The sequence below is a fragment of the Oryctolagus cuniculus genome, chromosome 9 (genome assembly GCF_964237555.1).
Source record: "Oryctolagus cuniculus chromosome 9, mOryCun1.1, whole genome shotgun sequence".
Classification (NCBI taxonomy): Eukaryota; Metazoa; Chordata; class Mammalia; order Lagomorpha; family Leporidae; genus Oryctolagus; species Oryctolagus cuniculus.
This window is the reverse complement of record NC_091440.1, coordinates 52,149,953-52,163,449: the sequence shown is the minus strand read 5'-3', so window position 1 is coordinate 52,163,449 and position 13,497 is coordinate 52,149,953. Positions and strand designations below refer to the sequence as shown.

At 34.4% G+C, this 13,497-nt stretch overlaps 1 protein-coding gene across 2 annotated transcripts in view; it reads left to right on the top strand.

The window, feature by feature from the left end:
* Nucleotides 1-13,497, top strand: part of TDRD3 (tudor domain containing 3) — a 196,508-nt gene that overhangs the window by 143,650 nt on the left and 39,361 nt on the right. For both annotated transcript variants that reach the window (XR_007920946.2, XM_008260040.4), the window contains exons 11-12: nucleotides 4,801-5,648; nucleotides 11,520-11,645. Coding sequence is in view for 1 of the 2 variants with exons in the window: in XM_008260040.4 (XP_008258262.1) it covers nucleotides 4,801-5,648; nucleotides 11,520-11,645 (974 nt within the window). In the remaining variant the exon portion in view is untranslated. The remainder of the gene's footprint in view (nucleotides 1-4,800; nucleotides 5,649-11,519; nucleotides 11,646-13,497) is intronic.

Below are 13,497 nucleotides of genomic sequence, written 5' to 3'. Positions count from 1 at the left end.
CTCCAACTCTACTTCCAAATTGGTTATTGTGTAGTAACCTCTTTTTTTATCTATAAAAACCTCTTTGTATTGAAAGTAACCTCTTTTTATCTATAATGCAATGGGGAAAGTATAATTCATGATGATGTATGGCATATTTTATCAATGTCTAGGAAGGAGAAGCACAGATTTAGGGGTGGTGATAGAGAGCTGAAGATGCTGATTGCCCTGATTTAATCAGTGTACATTGCCTACTCATACATGTATTGGAATGTCACATTGTATGCCAGAGGCCTATGCCATTATTGTTTTAATATAAAATTGAAAAATAAAGTTTAAGGAAATAGAAGTGCCAGATGTACTGTTTAGTCACTTGACGTAGAATATAAGTGATGATATATCACACTGTATGCCAGAATTTGTACAATGAAAAGGTCATAAAAATTCAAAAATGAAGTACCATCCTTAAAAAATGCAGTACTGAAATGAATAAGATTCTTCAACTCACTGATTCAGAAAGATGCCCATGAGATACTGTTAATTTAAAAAGTAGATTGCAATCCATGAGATATAGCATGGATCTGCTTTTTTTTACTTTTGCTAAAAACAAAATGTTTTTATGCCTGTATGAATTATATAAAAAAGAATAACTTCTGAAACTGTTAATAATGGCTATATCTAGAGATGGAATTTGAATAAGCAGAAGATAGAACATTCATTCTATGCATTTAGTAATGAAAGAGGTATGAGTGCTTTTTAAATATAGCTTTGCCTTTCTTATGTAGAAAAATTTTAAAGATATAAGTTTTTATCTGAAGAATGTTTATATTAAATTTTAAGTGAAAAGGTTAAAATATTTTTGATTTTCTGATGTATACAAAGTTTTCTTAATAATATAATATTGCCTTTATAACAATATTAAAAGGTTCTTCCTGCCTTGTTTTCAATAAGAAAACAAATAAGCAAAAGGATAAATTAAGAGGAAAAAAGCTACATCAAGTTAAGGACTGTAACTAAAGTTGGAGATTGGTGGTAGTGGAAATGTATAAATAGGGAATCATCTTACCATCCTTAATGACTTTTGCTGATGTCATTAGTTAAGTTTATTTATATAATTTCAATACTAATGGTGATAGTCACAGCAATAATGTCAGATAACATTTACTGAAGGCTTGTTAAAGCCAGATACTGTTTTTAATATTTAACATATATTAACCTAGTTAATCCTGTGAGGTGTGCTCTATTATTAGTCCTGTGTTAAAGATGAGACTTGCAAAGTTAAATATTTTGCCTAAGGATATAGAATTAGTAAGTGGCAGACCCATGATATAAACGTATGTGGTCCCTCTCCAGAAGGGTATACCCTATTCTTTATGCTATCTCAAAGTGCCAGTTTGTAGGCCTCTGAATACCATTTCAAATGTCATTAGGTGTTTTAGTTTTTCTTCATTAATGGGAAAGAGATTATAATTTTAGGTCAGGATTCTGACAGTCCTAGTATACAAATGTGAAATAGCATTTGTTATTTCTTCATCTCACTAGAAATTAACAGATGCAGTTTATAAAATTGTAGCTAATGTGTTTTTAGTTACATTCTGTCATGTTTCTAAGATTTTTTTAGTTACATTCTGTCTTGTTTTTCTGGATAGGCAGTTTGGCATAGGGGAAAAATCATGGGCTTTAGCTTCAGTTAGATTTCAATTTCAGTCTGGTTCAACATTTTCTAGCAGGAGCCTTTAATTGAGGTATATTACTTTGTTTCTTTTCTTGTTAAATAAGGATAATAATGTTGCCCTTTTAAAGTGGTTGTAGGAGTACAGGAAATAATGTAGACAAAATACTTGTAACATGGAGTCAGGCACATAGTAAGGTGTTAAGTGTTAACTTCCGTTGGATATCTCAGAATAAAATGAGGATTAGTTAATACCTTGGGAAACAAAATGTACCTTTTTCTATTATAAAATGCAGGGACAACTGCTGATTAATTGAATATTCTGCAAAAAGTATTAGTATTTTAAGATGTGCTGATATCTTCATATATAGACTCTATTTGTGCAATAAATTCATTCTGAGTGATTCTTTCATTTCAAATGGTGATATAACATTGTGGTCAATTATCTTCTAAACATGCCTTTTGAAATTCATGATCTGATTAATAGAAACATTCTATTTCAAGTCACACTAAACGCAGGCAGCATTCTTTGATTTATGTTTTCATTACCTTGATCTTTTAGCTTTTCACAGTCTGTCTGCTTTGTAATCAATTTTTATATCATTTTTACTGATTTTCTTTCCTTTTTTCTGCTATTTAATATTAAATGTTTGTGTTTTTTTTTTCATCTCTTCCCTTTAGATCATTTAAAAAAGAAAAAGATGATGTATTTTCTTTTTTGTTTTTAAATTACAGTGGTGTTTTCTTCTTAAAAACTATTTTATTTTATTTGAAAAGCTAGAAAGAGAGAATCTTTCAATCACTAGATTAATCCCTAAATGGGCTAGTCCTAGGCTAGGCATTTGGGGAATGAACCAGTGGATGGAAGATCTTTCAGTGTCTGACACTTTGTCTTCCTGATTTTCAAATAAAATTCAATCATTTAAAATAAATAAATACAAATACCTTTGTCACAATTTAGTATTTGAGTATATTCTGTTATTTATTAAGTAAATTCCCTCTGTTTCAGAATACTCTTTAACTCTGACTTTATTATGTAATTACCAAAGGTAAAATGCACTGGATTTGAGGAAATCCAAGAATGGTAAAGCATTTAAGAACCTCCCTTTCTTGAGTATGATTTCATTTTGGATTGAAATGGATATATTTGGAAAGTATCTTCTTTTAAAAGTACAGTTTATTTAACTTATTCTTAGGAGGTATTCTTAGTTATTAAAGATAATTTCCTTTATAGACTTTACTCTCAGTATATTATCTATGCATAGTAAAAAAATTAAATATGTTTATTATTGGTAAAATTACTTCTTTCATTCTGTAGTCTAATGTGCACTACTTCAGTAACTGAAAAAGAGGTAAATGGATTTTTTCCTCTACTCTTTTCTTTCTTTCTTTTTTTTTTTTTTTTTGACAGGCAGAGTGGACAGTGAGAGAGAGAGAGAGAGAGAAAGGTCTTCCTTTTGCCGTTGGTTCACTCTCCAATGGCCACCGCGGCCGGCGCATCGTGCTGTTCTGAAGCCAGGAGCCAGGTGCTTCTCCTGGTCTCCCATGAGGTGCAGGGCCCAAGGAGTTGGGCCATCCTCCACTGCCTTCCCGGGCCATAGCAGAGAGCTGGCCTGGAAGAGGGGCAACTGAGACAGAATCCGGTGCCCCGACCGGGTCTAGAACCCGGTGTGCTGGCGCTGCAAGGTGGAGGATTAGCCTATTGAGCCATGGCGCCGGCCTTCCTCTACTGTTTTCTAAAATTGTTTTTTGATAAAAATAATTTGTTCAAAAATTTTTGTTCACTTTTCTAGGACAGTACATTTGATATGAGGGTGATTTGAATGCATAAATGAAGAGATTCAATGTTAGTAACAGTAGTGATTAAAATATACAAAAATTCTTGGATCTGGAACCAAAGGAAGAAAATTGAAAAAAACTTTCCAATACAGTTTCATAGACTCAAAGCACTCCTTAATCCTAAACTGTAGAGTAGGAAATCTTTTATTCATTTATTTTAAAAAAACAGAAGTCAGATTCTTCCATACCTACCAAGCCTAGCTGCACCTTCACTCTCTATGTCTGTTTATCCATTTCCAAGTAGTACCTGCTGTCAATTTGATAGGTCAAGAAAATTTACTTTTTTTGTAATAGGATATCTGATAGACCATAATCTAGATATGGCAGATCTAAAGATACTTCATATCCTTAAAGTTCTCTGCATGGTGGTGATGCTTAAAAAGAACAGAACAGAAAAGAAAAGGTAACTCTGAAAAGCAAAGGTTGACGTGTCCTATGCAGAGATAAAGGCAAACTCAAAGATTTGAGGAGGAACAGTTTTGCAAAGGTCTTTGTCCTTAGTGTGCTGTACATTGAGATTTAATGCTATAACTAGTACTCAAACAGTATTTTTCACTTTATGTTTCTGTGTTGGAGCAAACTGTTGAAATCTTTACTTAATGTATGCTAAACTGATCTTCTGTATATAAAGAGAATCGAAAATGAATCTTGATGTGAAGGGAAGGGGAGAAGGAGTGGGAAAGGGGAGGGTTGCGGGTTGGAGGGACGTTATGGGGGGGAAGCCATTGTAATCAATATTCTGTACTTTGGAAATTTATATTCATCAAATAAAAGTAAAAAAAAAGAATGTGATTGCTAATGATAACTATACATTTCTAAGTTTGAATGAGATTCAAAGAAATGTTGAACAAGGTTGTAGTTGTGCAGTTTCCTAGCCACAGCTGAGTTAGCAGTTTGCATTTCTTTTTCTTTAATGTTTTGAGAAATGGATTACCAGAGTAGATATCTATATAATCATAAGAATGCAAACATGCAGTGATGAAGACAAATAGTTTTTGGTTACCTACTCATTTTTTATAGTTCACATCATTTCTTTACTTCATTAATGAGGCCAACCAGGAAAACATAGGAAATACAGGTCTCTAAGTAACCACAGAGGATTTAGATATTGAGATGGTTCTCTCTGTCTCTCTCACATTAACTCTGCCCGTCAAAAAAAGAAGATATTGAGGTGAGAAAATGGAAGAAGACCTTAAAATAGTAGTAGTTGCATAATTATTTATTATGATGATAATTTTAGGCACTTAAAATGAGTAAGTACTAATATTGTCTTCATTTTAATGTACATATTATATACTTTTACCTTTCAGAGCCTAAGTCACAGCCACAGCAGCTTCATCAGGGTCAACACAGATTGTCAAATACTGAACAAAATGGAGTAAAAGACAATAATCAACCACGACATCTCCTGCGAAATGATACCAGGCAGCCAAGAAATGAAAAACCTCCTCGTTTCCAAAGGGACTCCCAAATTTCAAAGTCAGTATTAGAAAGCAGTTTACCTAGAAACAGAGGTTCTGAAAGACCAAGTACGTCTTCGGGATCTGAATTATGGGCTGAAGAGAGAATCAAGTGTGATCGACCATATTCTAGATACGACAGAACTAAAGATACTTCATATTCTTTAAGTGCTCAGCACAGTGATGTTGCTTTTAAAAAGAGAGATAACTCCATGCAAAGCAGATCAGGAAAAGGTCCATCCTGTGTGGAGGCTAAAGATAATCTACTTCCTCAAGAATCCATAGATTATAATAATCAAAAACGTGGAAAAAGAGAAAACCAAACAGCTAATTCTGACCATTTTTATGACAGGAAATCACGAACAATAAATAATGAAGCTTTCAGTGGTATAAAGATTGAAAAACATTTTAATGTAAATACTGATTACCAGAATCCTGTCCGAAGTAATAGTTTCACTGGTGTTCCAAATGGAGAGACAGAAATGCCACTGAAAGGAAGACGAGTAGGACCTATTAAACCAGCAGGACCCATCACAACTGTACCCTATGATGATAAAATATTTTACAATAGTGGGCCCAAAAGAAGATCTGGGCCAATTAAGCCAGAAAAAGTACTAGAATCTTCTATTCCTTTGGAGTATGCAAAAATGTGGAAACCTGGAGATGAATGTTTTGCTCTTTATTGGGAAGATAACAAGGTATGGGTGCTGTAAAAATATTATATACTAATATTACTAAATGCATCATCCTAGTGAGACTTTATAGAAAGCTATATTTTGAGGCCATGAATTTTGTTCTACAATTGTACCTGTTTTAAATCTTGGAACAGATTTCTAGACATATGATTATAAAGGAGACAGAAAAATATTTAATGTTTTTTATGGGTACTTAGGCAGAATCTGTCTATAAGATTTGTTTACATTAGGTTTGGTTTTAGTTTACATATCTGAAAAGTATTATGAAAGTGATTATGTGAAATTGAACTTTATTTCACTTAGCAGCTAAATTATAAATGTTTGCTTCTGCTCCTAGTAAAATTAAACTGAGTTACAAGGAGGAAAATCAATTCAGTGGCACAAAATGAAATTCTGCAGATTTTTGCTTAAAGAAAACACACACATTCAACCTACTTTAAAAAATTAAGAGCATAAGGGCTGGTGCTGTGTCTCACTTGGCTAATCTTCCACCTGTGGCGCCGGCACCCTGGGTTCTAGTCCCGGTTGGGGCTCTGGATTCTGTCCCGGTTGCTCCTCTTCCAGTCCAGCTCTCTGCTGTGGCCCAGGAAAGCAGTGGAGGATGGCCCAAGTCCTTGGGCCCTGCACCCACATGGGAGACCAGGAAGAAGCACCTGGCTCCTGGCTTTGGATCGGCACAGTGCAGTGGCCGTAGCTTCCATTTGGGGGGTGAACCAATGGCAAAGGAAGACCTTTCTCTCTGTTCTCTCTCTCTCTCACTGTCTAACTGCTTGTCAAAAAAAAAAAAAAAAAAAAGAAAAAGAAAGAAAGAAAACAAAAACAAACAAAAAAAATTAAGAGCATATAAGTTATTTACCTTAAGGTAAATAATTTAATTATTGTTTAATGAATAATTTAAGCATTTTTTAGTTCTACATTACATGGTGACTGAAAGGGAAAGAAGAAAGTATGGGAGTGATGGGGGAGGGACCGGCACATCTATGCATCAAGCAAAAACCAGGACAAGATGTGGAAGACCCACACAATGAGAACAGGAAAAGGAGAAAGCAGTAAGCCTTTGGAGAGAAGGGCCTTTGCACATGTTTACCCTTCTTCCCAACACACTCTTCTGACAACTGTTTTTATTCTTGAGGGCTCAACTCAAACATCATTTCCCAGAAGAAGCCCCTCCCTTCTGCAATATTTTCTTTCTCAATCAGAAACTTCTTCACATTTTAAAACCCGTAACACTTTATATTTTTAGTTTTCATTTTTGAATTTATAAATTCTTTCCTCTACCATATTAAGTTTTCTTTGAAGGCAGGATTATATCTGGTTGTTCTCTGTAGTTCTGCTCTTCCTATAGTATAGAGTTTTCATAATTATATGTTGCCTTTGTTAAGTGGTTAAATGTGGAGGAGGCACTTAAATAGGAAAAAAGAACAGTGGGCTGGCGCTGCGGCTCAATAGGCTAATCCTCCGCCTGCGGCGCCGGCACACCAGGTTCTAGTCCCTGTCGGGGCGCCAGATTCTGTCCCAGTTGCACCTCTTCCAGTCCAGTTCTCTGCTGTGGCTCAGGCGTTCAGTGGAGGATGGCCCAAGTGCTTGGGCCCTGCACCTGCATGGGATATCAGGAGAAGCACCTGGCTCCTGGCTTCGGATCAGCATGGTGCGCTGGCTGCAGCGTGCTGGCTGCAGCGGCCATTGGAGGGTGAACCAACAGCAAAGGAAGACCTTTCTCTCAGTCTCACTCTCACTGTCCACTCTGCCTGTCAAAACAAAACAAAACAAAAAAACAGTGGGGGGCCCTGGTCAAAACAAAACAAAACAAAAAAACAGTGGGGGGCCCTGGAGATATCAGCAGGATAATAAAAACAGATGTAAGCAACTTGGAAAGCAGATACACTTGTCTTTACCATCCAGACTCTTACTCTTTCAACTCAGGCCACTTTCCAAAATTCAAAAACCTTGTGATGTGGGTAGTGGGAGATACCTTATACTTAGCTATGTTGTCCTTGTTGCAGAGTCAAGAAAAAGTGAATAATTGGAGATCATTTATCTATTGAGCCAACAGTGTCCACCTTATAGGGAGTGACTGCTGTGTCTGATGCTTTTGTGAAAGGTTGATTTTGATGAGGATGGAGAAGTTTTATGTGTTGGACAATATAGAGTTGCTGACAAGAGCAGGAGAAAAAGAAATAGGTTAGAGTTCAAGCTCAATAAATTAAAAAAGGCCAGGTAAATGACTCAGACCAAGTCTAAGCGTAGTACCCTGAGTATGAAAGGCAAAACCAAGATGGTTAATCTTTATACATCAAAACAAACCCTGAGGATCAAGGGTATGTGTGTGTATTGTGTTTGTCTGCCAAAACAAAATATAATACTGTTTTTGGCAAAGATAACATTTTCTAGAACCTCTTCAATATTTTTTTCTGCAGTGCTTGGCATCCTATAAAAAAATGAGCCATGATTTAAAAAAAATAACAGAAAGAGATTATGAATGACTTCCCAAAAGCAAAGTAACAGAAAAGAATAACAGGCCCACAGGTATTCAGATAACTGGACTTAGTAGACAAGTTTCTTTAACAAATATTAATTGAGAATTCAACACACCATAATTGAGTAACTGCTAAATCCAGGTGCTTGAGATATATCAGGTAGTTCTGGCTGTGCTATTGCCCACACGCCTTCACATACCTAATAAGATTATTAATAAAGCCTTAATCTTAATTATAATTGTGCGTAAAAATCAATAATGTTGAATTCATCTATTACCTCTAATGAATATATTAAAAAGTGTCAAGAAGCATCTAAAATACAATGTATAACAATTCTCAAAATGTTTTGAGATATTATAGAATACTTGGATGACCTTCTAAGGAGACTACTTTTATTTAAATTGGGCATATACTTTTATTTTAGTGTGAGGGGCTATGGATTCTAAATAGATGACATTATTAAGCATTGCAAATTATGTAAATACTCTGTGAAAGAGATGAAATTATTTTATCTTCTGAAGCTATCTAATTCAAGGGGTAGCTTTTAAATAAATGTCTTGTCAAAAATAGGATACTTTCCAGTTTTCTAGCCAGAGACCAGGGTAGAAATGTAAGAGAAAGAATTGATTATAATTGTCACTGAGAAACCACACTCTTAACAGTGTTGTATTGGAAATAATCTGTTGCTTCAGAAATTCCTCACAGCATCTTCCTTTTTCTCTAGCATTATTTCCATAGAAGGATTTGAAATTTGGGAGCAGTTCTTCTTCTCCCTCTGAACTTCCCATGCAAATTCATTTTTCTTTCCTCTCAACTGGAATACTGGAATAACCTCCACATTGGTTTCACTGCAATAAACCTTATTTCTCTTAAAATTTTCGTTGACAGCATCAGCACTGTGATCTTGATATTCCAGGGTTGTTCTTCCTAGTTTAATTTTTTCATCAGCAGAATAAATGCAAATTCTAGCATACCTGTGGACTCTCCATCATCTGGCCCTTACTCACTTATCATGATATTCTATTGTTGGTTGGACCTTCTCATAAGATGCCATAATTGATTTTCCCTTTGGTTTCCAGTGCTCATCTTCATGTTTTGTGTCTCTGTAACACCCTTCTCATCCCATCTCATTCTTGAGCTCATTGTCATGTACCCCAGGAAGCTCATCCTCAGCTTTATGAAGTACTAAACCATTACACTTTTATTATAACACTTTCCACATTATGTAGAAGTTACTTGTTTTACCTGGAGTCTCTTTATTAAACTATAAGTGCTTATTTTTTTGAGAAGAGGGGTTTAAATGCCTTTATTTGGGACAAGTTTTATAACTTTTTTCTTTTGTTAAAAATTTTTTAAGGTGAACAAATTCCGTGTATTTCATATACACAGATTTAAGAACATAGTGATACTTCCCACCCTACCCTTTCTCCCACCCACACTCTCACCTTTCCTCCTCCTTCCTGTCCTATTTCCTCCCATAATTTTTACATTGATCTACTTCTATTTTTCTTTATATTCATAAGATTAGCCCTACACTAAGTAAAAAGTTCAACAAATAGTAAGAAAAAAAAAAACTCTGTTCTTCAACAGTAGAGTCAAGGGCTGGCTGTAAACAATCATCAAATTTCAAAATATTAATTTCACTCTTATACATTACTTTTTTTGTGCTCTATTGGCTGATACAAATCAAGGAAAACATAATATTTGTCTTTTTGAGACTGGTTATTTCATTAAGTATAATGGTTTCCAGTTGCACCCATTTTGTTGCAAAAGACAGTATGTCATTCTTTTTTACAGCTGAGTAGTATTCCCTACTATATGTATATATCACAATTTCTTCATCCAGTAATCAGTTGAGTGACATCTGGGTTGATTCTGTATGTTAGCTATTGTGAATTGAGCTGTAATAAACATGGGAGCACAGATAACTCTTTCAAAGCTGATTTCATTTTTTTTTTGGGTAAATTTTCTGAAATGAGATGGCTGGGTCATATGGTGGATCTATTTTCAGCTTTCTGAAGTATCTCCATACTGTTTATACAATGGCACCAACAGGATTAAGATACCCTCCCCCCCATTCTCGCCAGCATTTATTGTTTATTTCTGTATGAGAGCCATTATAACGGGTGAGGGGAAAACTCATTGTGGTTTTGATTTGCATTTCCCTGATGGCTGGTGATCTTGAGCATTTCTTCATTGTGTCTGTTGGCCATTTCAATTTCCTCTTTTGAAAAGTGCCTATTCAAGTCCTTTGGGGCAGGTTTTCTTAAGTGAATCTTTTAAAAGCACATCTCTATGCTAGGGACCTATTTTGTAGAGTTGCAGATGTAAAATAAATGGGATATATATACACAGGTATAGTATATCAACTTAATTGTTTTCTAGGATATAACATGACTCATGTTTATTGAACCTTACTGAACTGACAGAATTTATGAAGCTTACATGTGAAGCATGTGTTCAGAAACATCATTCACAGCACACAAAAGTATGAGACTAAGAAATGAAAGAAGGGGGAAGAGATCAGAGCATTGACGAAGAACCTCAGATAAAGAAAATTCTAGCACTGTCTTTAAACTTGCTAGCCTTCAGATTGTAAAGGAAACACATAGATTCACTTAATACCTTTGTGATATGTAGTTACTAGTTAAATATCCTAGTTTAAAAAGACAATTCTTTCCTGTTAGATGAGGGTAACTCATACTCTAGAAGAATATAAAGAAAATGAATTTTTGTTACCTTTAAGACTTTCTCATTCTTGTGAGCCTGCTAAGTAGACAGTGTCATATTAGGACATCCAACTACTCTAGTTTGAAGATAATATTCCTTAAGAACATATTGTTTTCTGTTGTCTTTTCACATTCACCTGAAAGTCCTGAATGGGTTGACCTAGTTGGGAGAGTACTCCAGTCAGCTGACTTGCTCCCAGTTACCTTAGCAGATAAATTTGAAAATTATGGTTATTATATAAAGTAATTCCTATGAGTTTGTTACCATGCATCAGTTGTTAAGAGCCAGGTAACACTGAGTAAACTGATCAAAGTTTCTGATCTTGCAATGTTGCAAACCTCATGAATCCTAGATTTAAGCCATGTGCTTACCCTTTACCTGACATCCCAACCTTACACTCAACCATCTGTGATGACCGAAGCAAGGATTCTTCTTCTTTACTGTTTGTTTTATCATGTATTTCTGTCTTATGATATATTACTTTATAATAATATTTTCTGATTAGTAGGCAAGATTTTTCTTACCAGTAATATTCAAAGGGTTCTCAAAAGTTGCTTTATTTTCTAAAAATACTGCAGATTGTAACACTGAGATTTATGTTTCATCAAATACTGCTTTTGCAGATAGCATTAATTGTAATATTTAAAACAACTTTTTGCCTCCTCAGTTTTACCGAGCAGAAGTTGAAGCCCTCCATTCTTCTGGTATGACAGCAGTTGTTAAATTCATCGATTATGGAAACTATGAAGAGGTGCTACTAAGCAATATCAAGCCCATTCAGACAGAGGCATGGGTACGTGATCCAAATTCTGTACAAAGGCATACACTGTTTTGAAGAAAATGCATAGCTGTAAACATTAGTCATAGTAATATGAAATTTGTAAGTGGAATTTGCTTGAAACTGGCTATTCTTTACATAAGAATTTAAGTGAAAATTAAACAGAACCAAAATAAAAATGAATGCATTGGAATTACTTCTCTTGTATACTGCTTTTATTGTATTATGCTTACCAATAGGTGCTCTTATTTACATGGCTGCCAAAAATTTGTATGTGTAAGATGGGTTTTTTAATGCAGAGATTGCTCTTTCCCAAATTGTTACTTTAAATTTGACATTATGTCCAGCAGTTGTCAAATTTAAATCTCGGTTGGATACATGTATCCTGTTTATTATTTCAGTTACATGTAAAATTAAGGAAAACACTTTATATATGAATTCCCACTGCATTTACTGCATACATATTTATATATGTATATGTATAGATTAACTATAATTATGTCTGTATAATTATTTGATAAGTTTTATTGCCAGATGTTTGTCAAAACTGTGATGCCTTGGATGACATAATTTAGAACTTACTGGCCTCATGGAGTCCATTTTATATGGGACTTAGTGGGATTTTCCAGATTCTCAACTACATTTAGACAAAATAGGAGTATAAGACATAATAGAATTAATTTCATAGCTTTTCCTGCTTCTTCCTCTAATTTTGGGGCAGCTGTTAATAAACCTATCAATATAAGCCAAACATGGTAATATTTCCTTAAAAATAAATTCATTAAAAACAAATATGCCAGAAAGGTATATCATCCAGACAGCCTGCATCATGGAAGCAGACTTTGTTTTTCTCATCACCTGCTTTTAGTTTGGTCTTTTTAAACTTTTCTTTCACCTTATCATTGGCACTTCCCACCTGCCCCCTGCAAAGATAAATAACAAAAAAACCTAGTATTAGTAATCATGTTTGGAGCCATGGATCTTTATTTTTGGCCTTTTCATAATATAAAACTATCATCTATTAGATGGTTTGCCATTTTATATTTTATGGTTCCTGAGTTTAGGAGATTCTTTCTCTGACCCACATTCTCCAAAGTTTGACTGCTTGTTCTTCTAGAAGACTGAAATACCACCAATATCTGATTAATGTCTTTTGTTTCTTGGAGAAACTTGATATAACCATTTTTTTACTTTTTTTGTTCTCATATGTTGGCTATTTTTATTCTCATTTTTCCATTAATACATCTTAATCTAGTTTTGATTATAAAAGTAATTATTGAATTTATATTTCTAGAAGTTGAGTCCTGGTTTGCTTTTCATTATGTGCTCCCAGTCATTATTGTCTATAGCATTCAAAGAGTCAAAACAGAATTCTTAGGTTAGCTTATAAGATTTAATAAAACATTAATTCTATTCTTTTTCCCTAAAGAAAAAATTATTTTTCTTCATTTCTTCTTCCTTTGCTCTTCTAGGGTGGCCATAACTGATGAGCACATTTGTTGTTCCTCACTGTAGCTCTTTCAATTCAGAGAAATTTGGCCCTGAAGTGATTATTTACTTTCTACAGTCAGTGACTTTTCCTTTTTCTCCTTAATAGTTTTCAGTGCTTTATCTTGATTTTAGGTCTGTGAAAACATAACTGCACTATAAATTTATTAGATGTCATAGCCATTTAGTAATTCTGTTCTGAACCACAATACTTTCATGTTCTTTCTGTCCATCCATGAATACTAATTTCCTTTATTTTGCTGTTTTTTAACCTATTTTCTTTTTCTGAGGTAAACTTAAAAATCTTTTTATAAGATGCTTGAAATATTTTGCAGGAAGAAGCGATAGAATCCCTAAGTCTTTTGGAGGTTCTAGTATT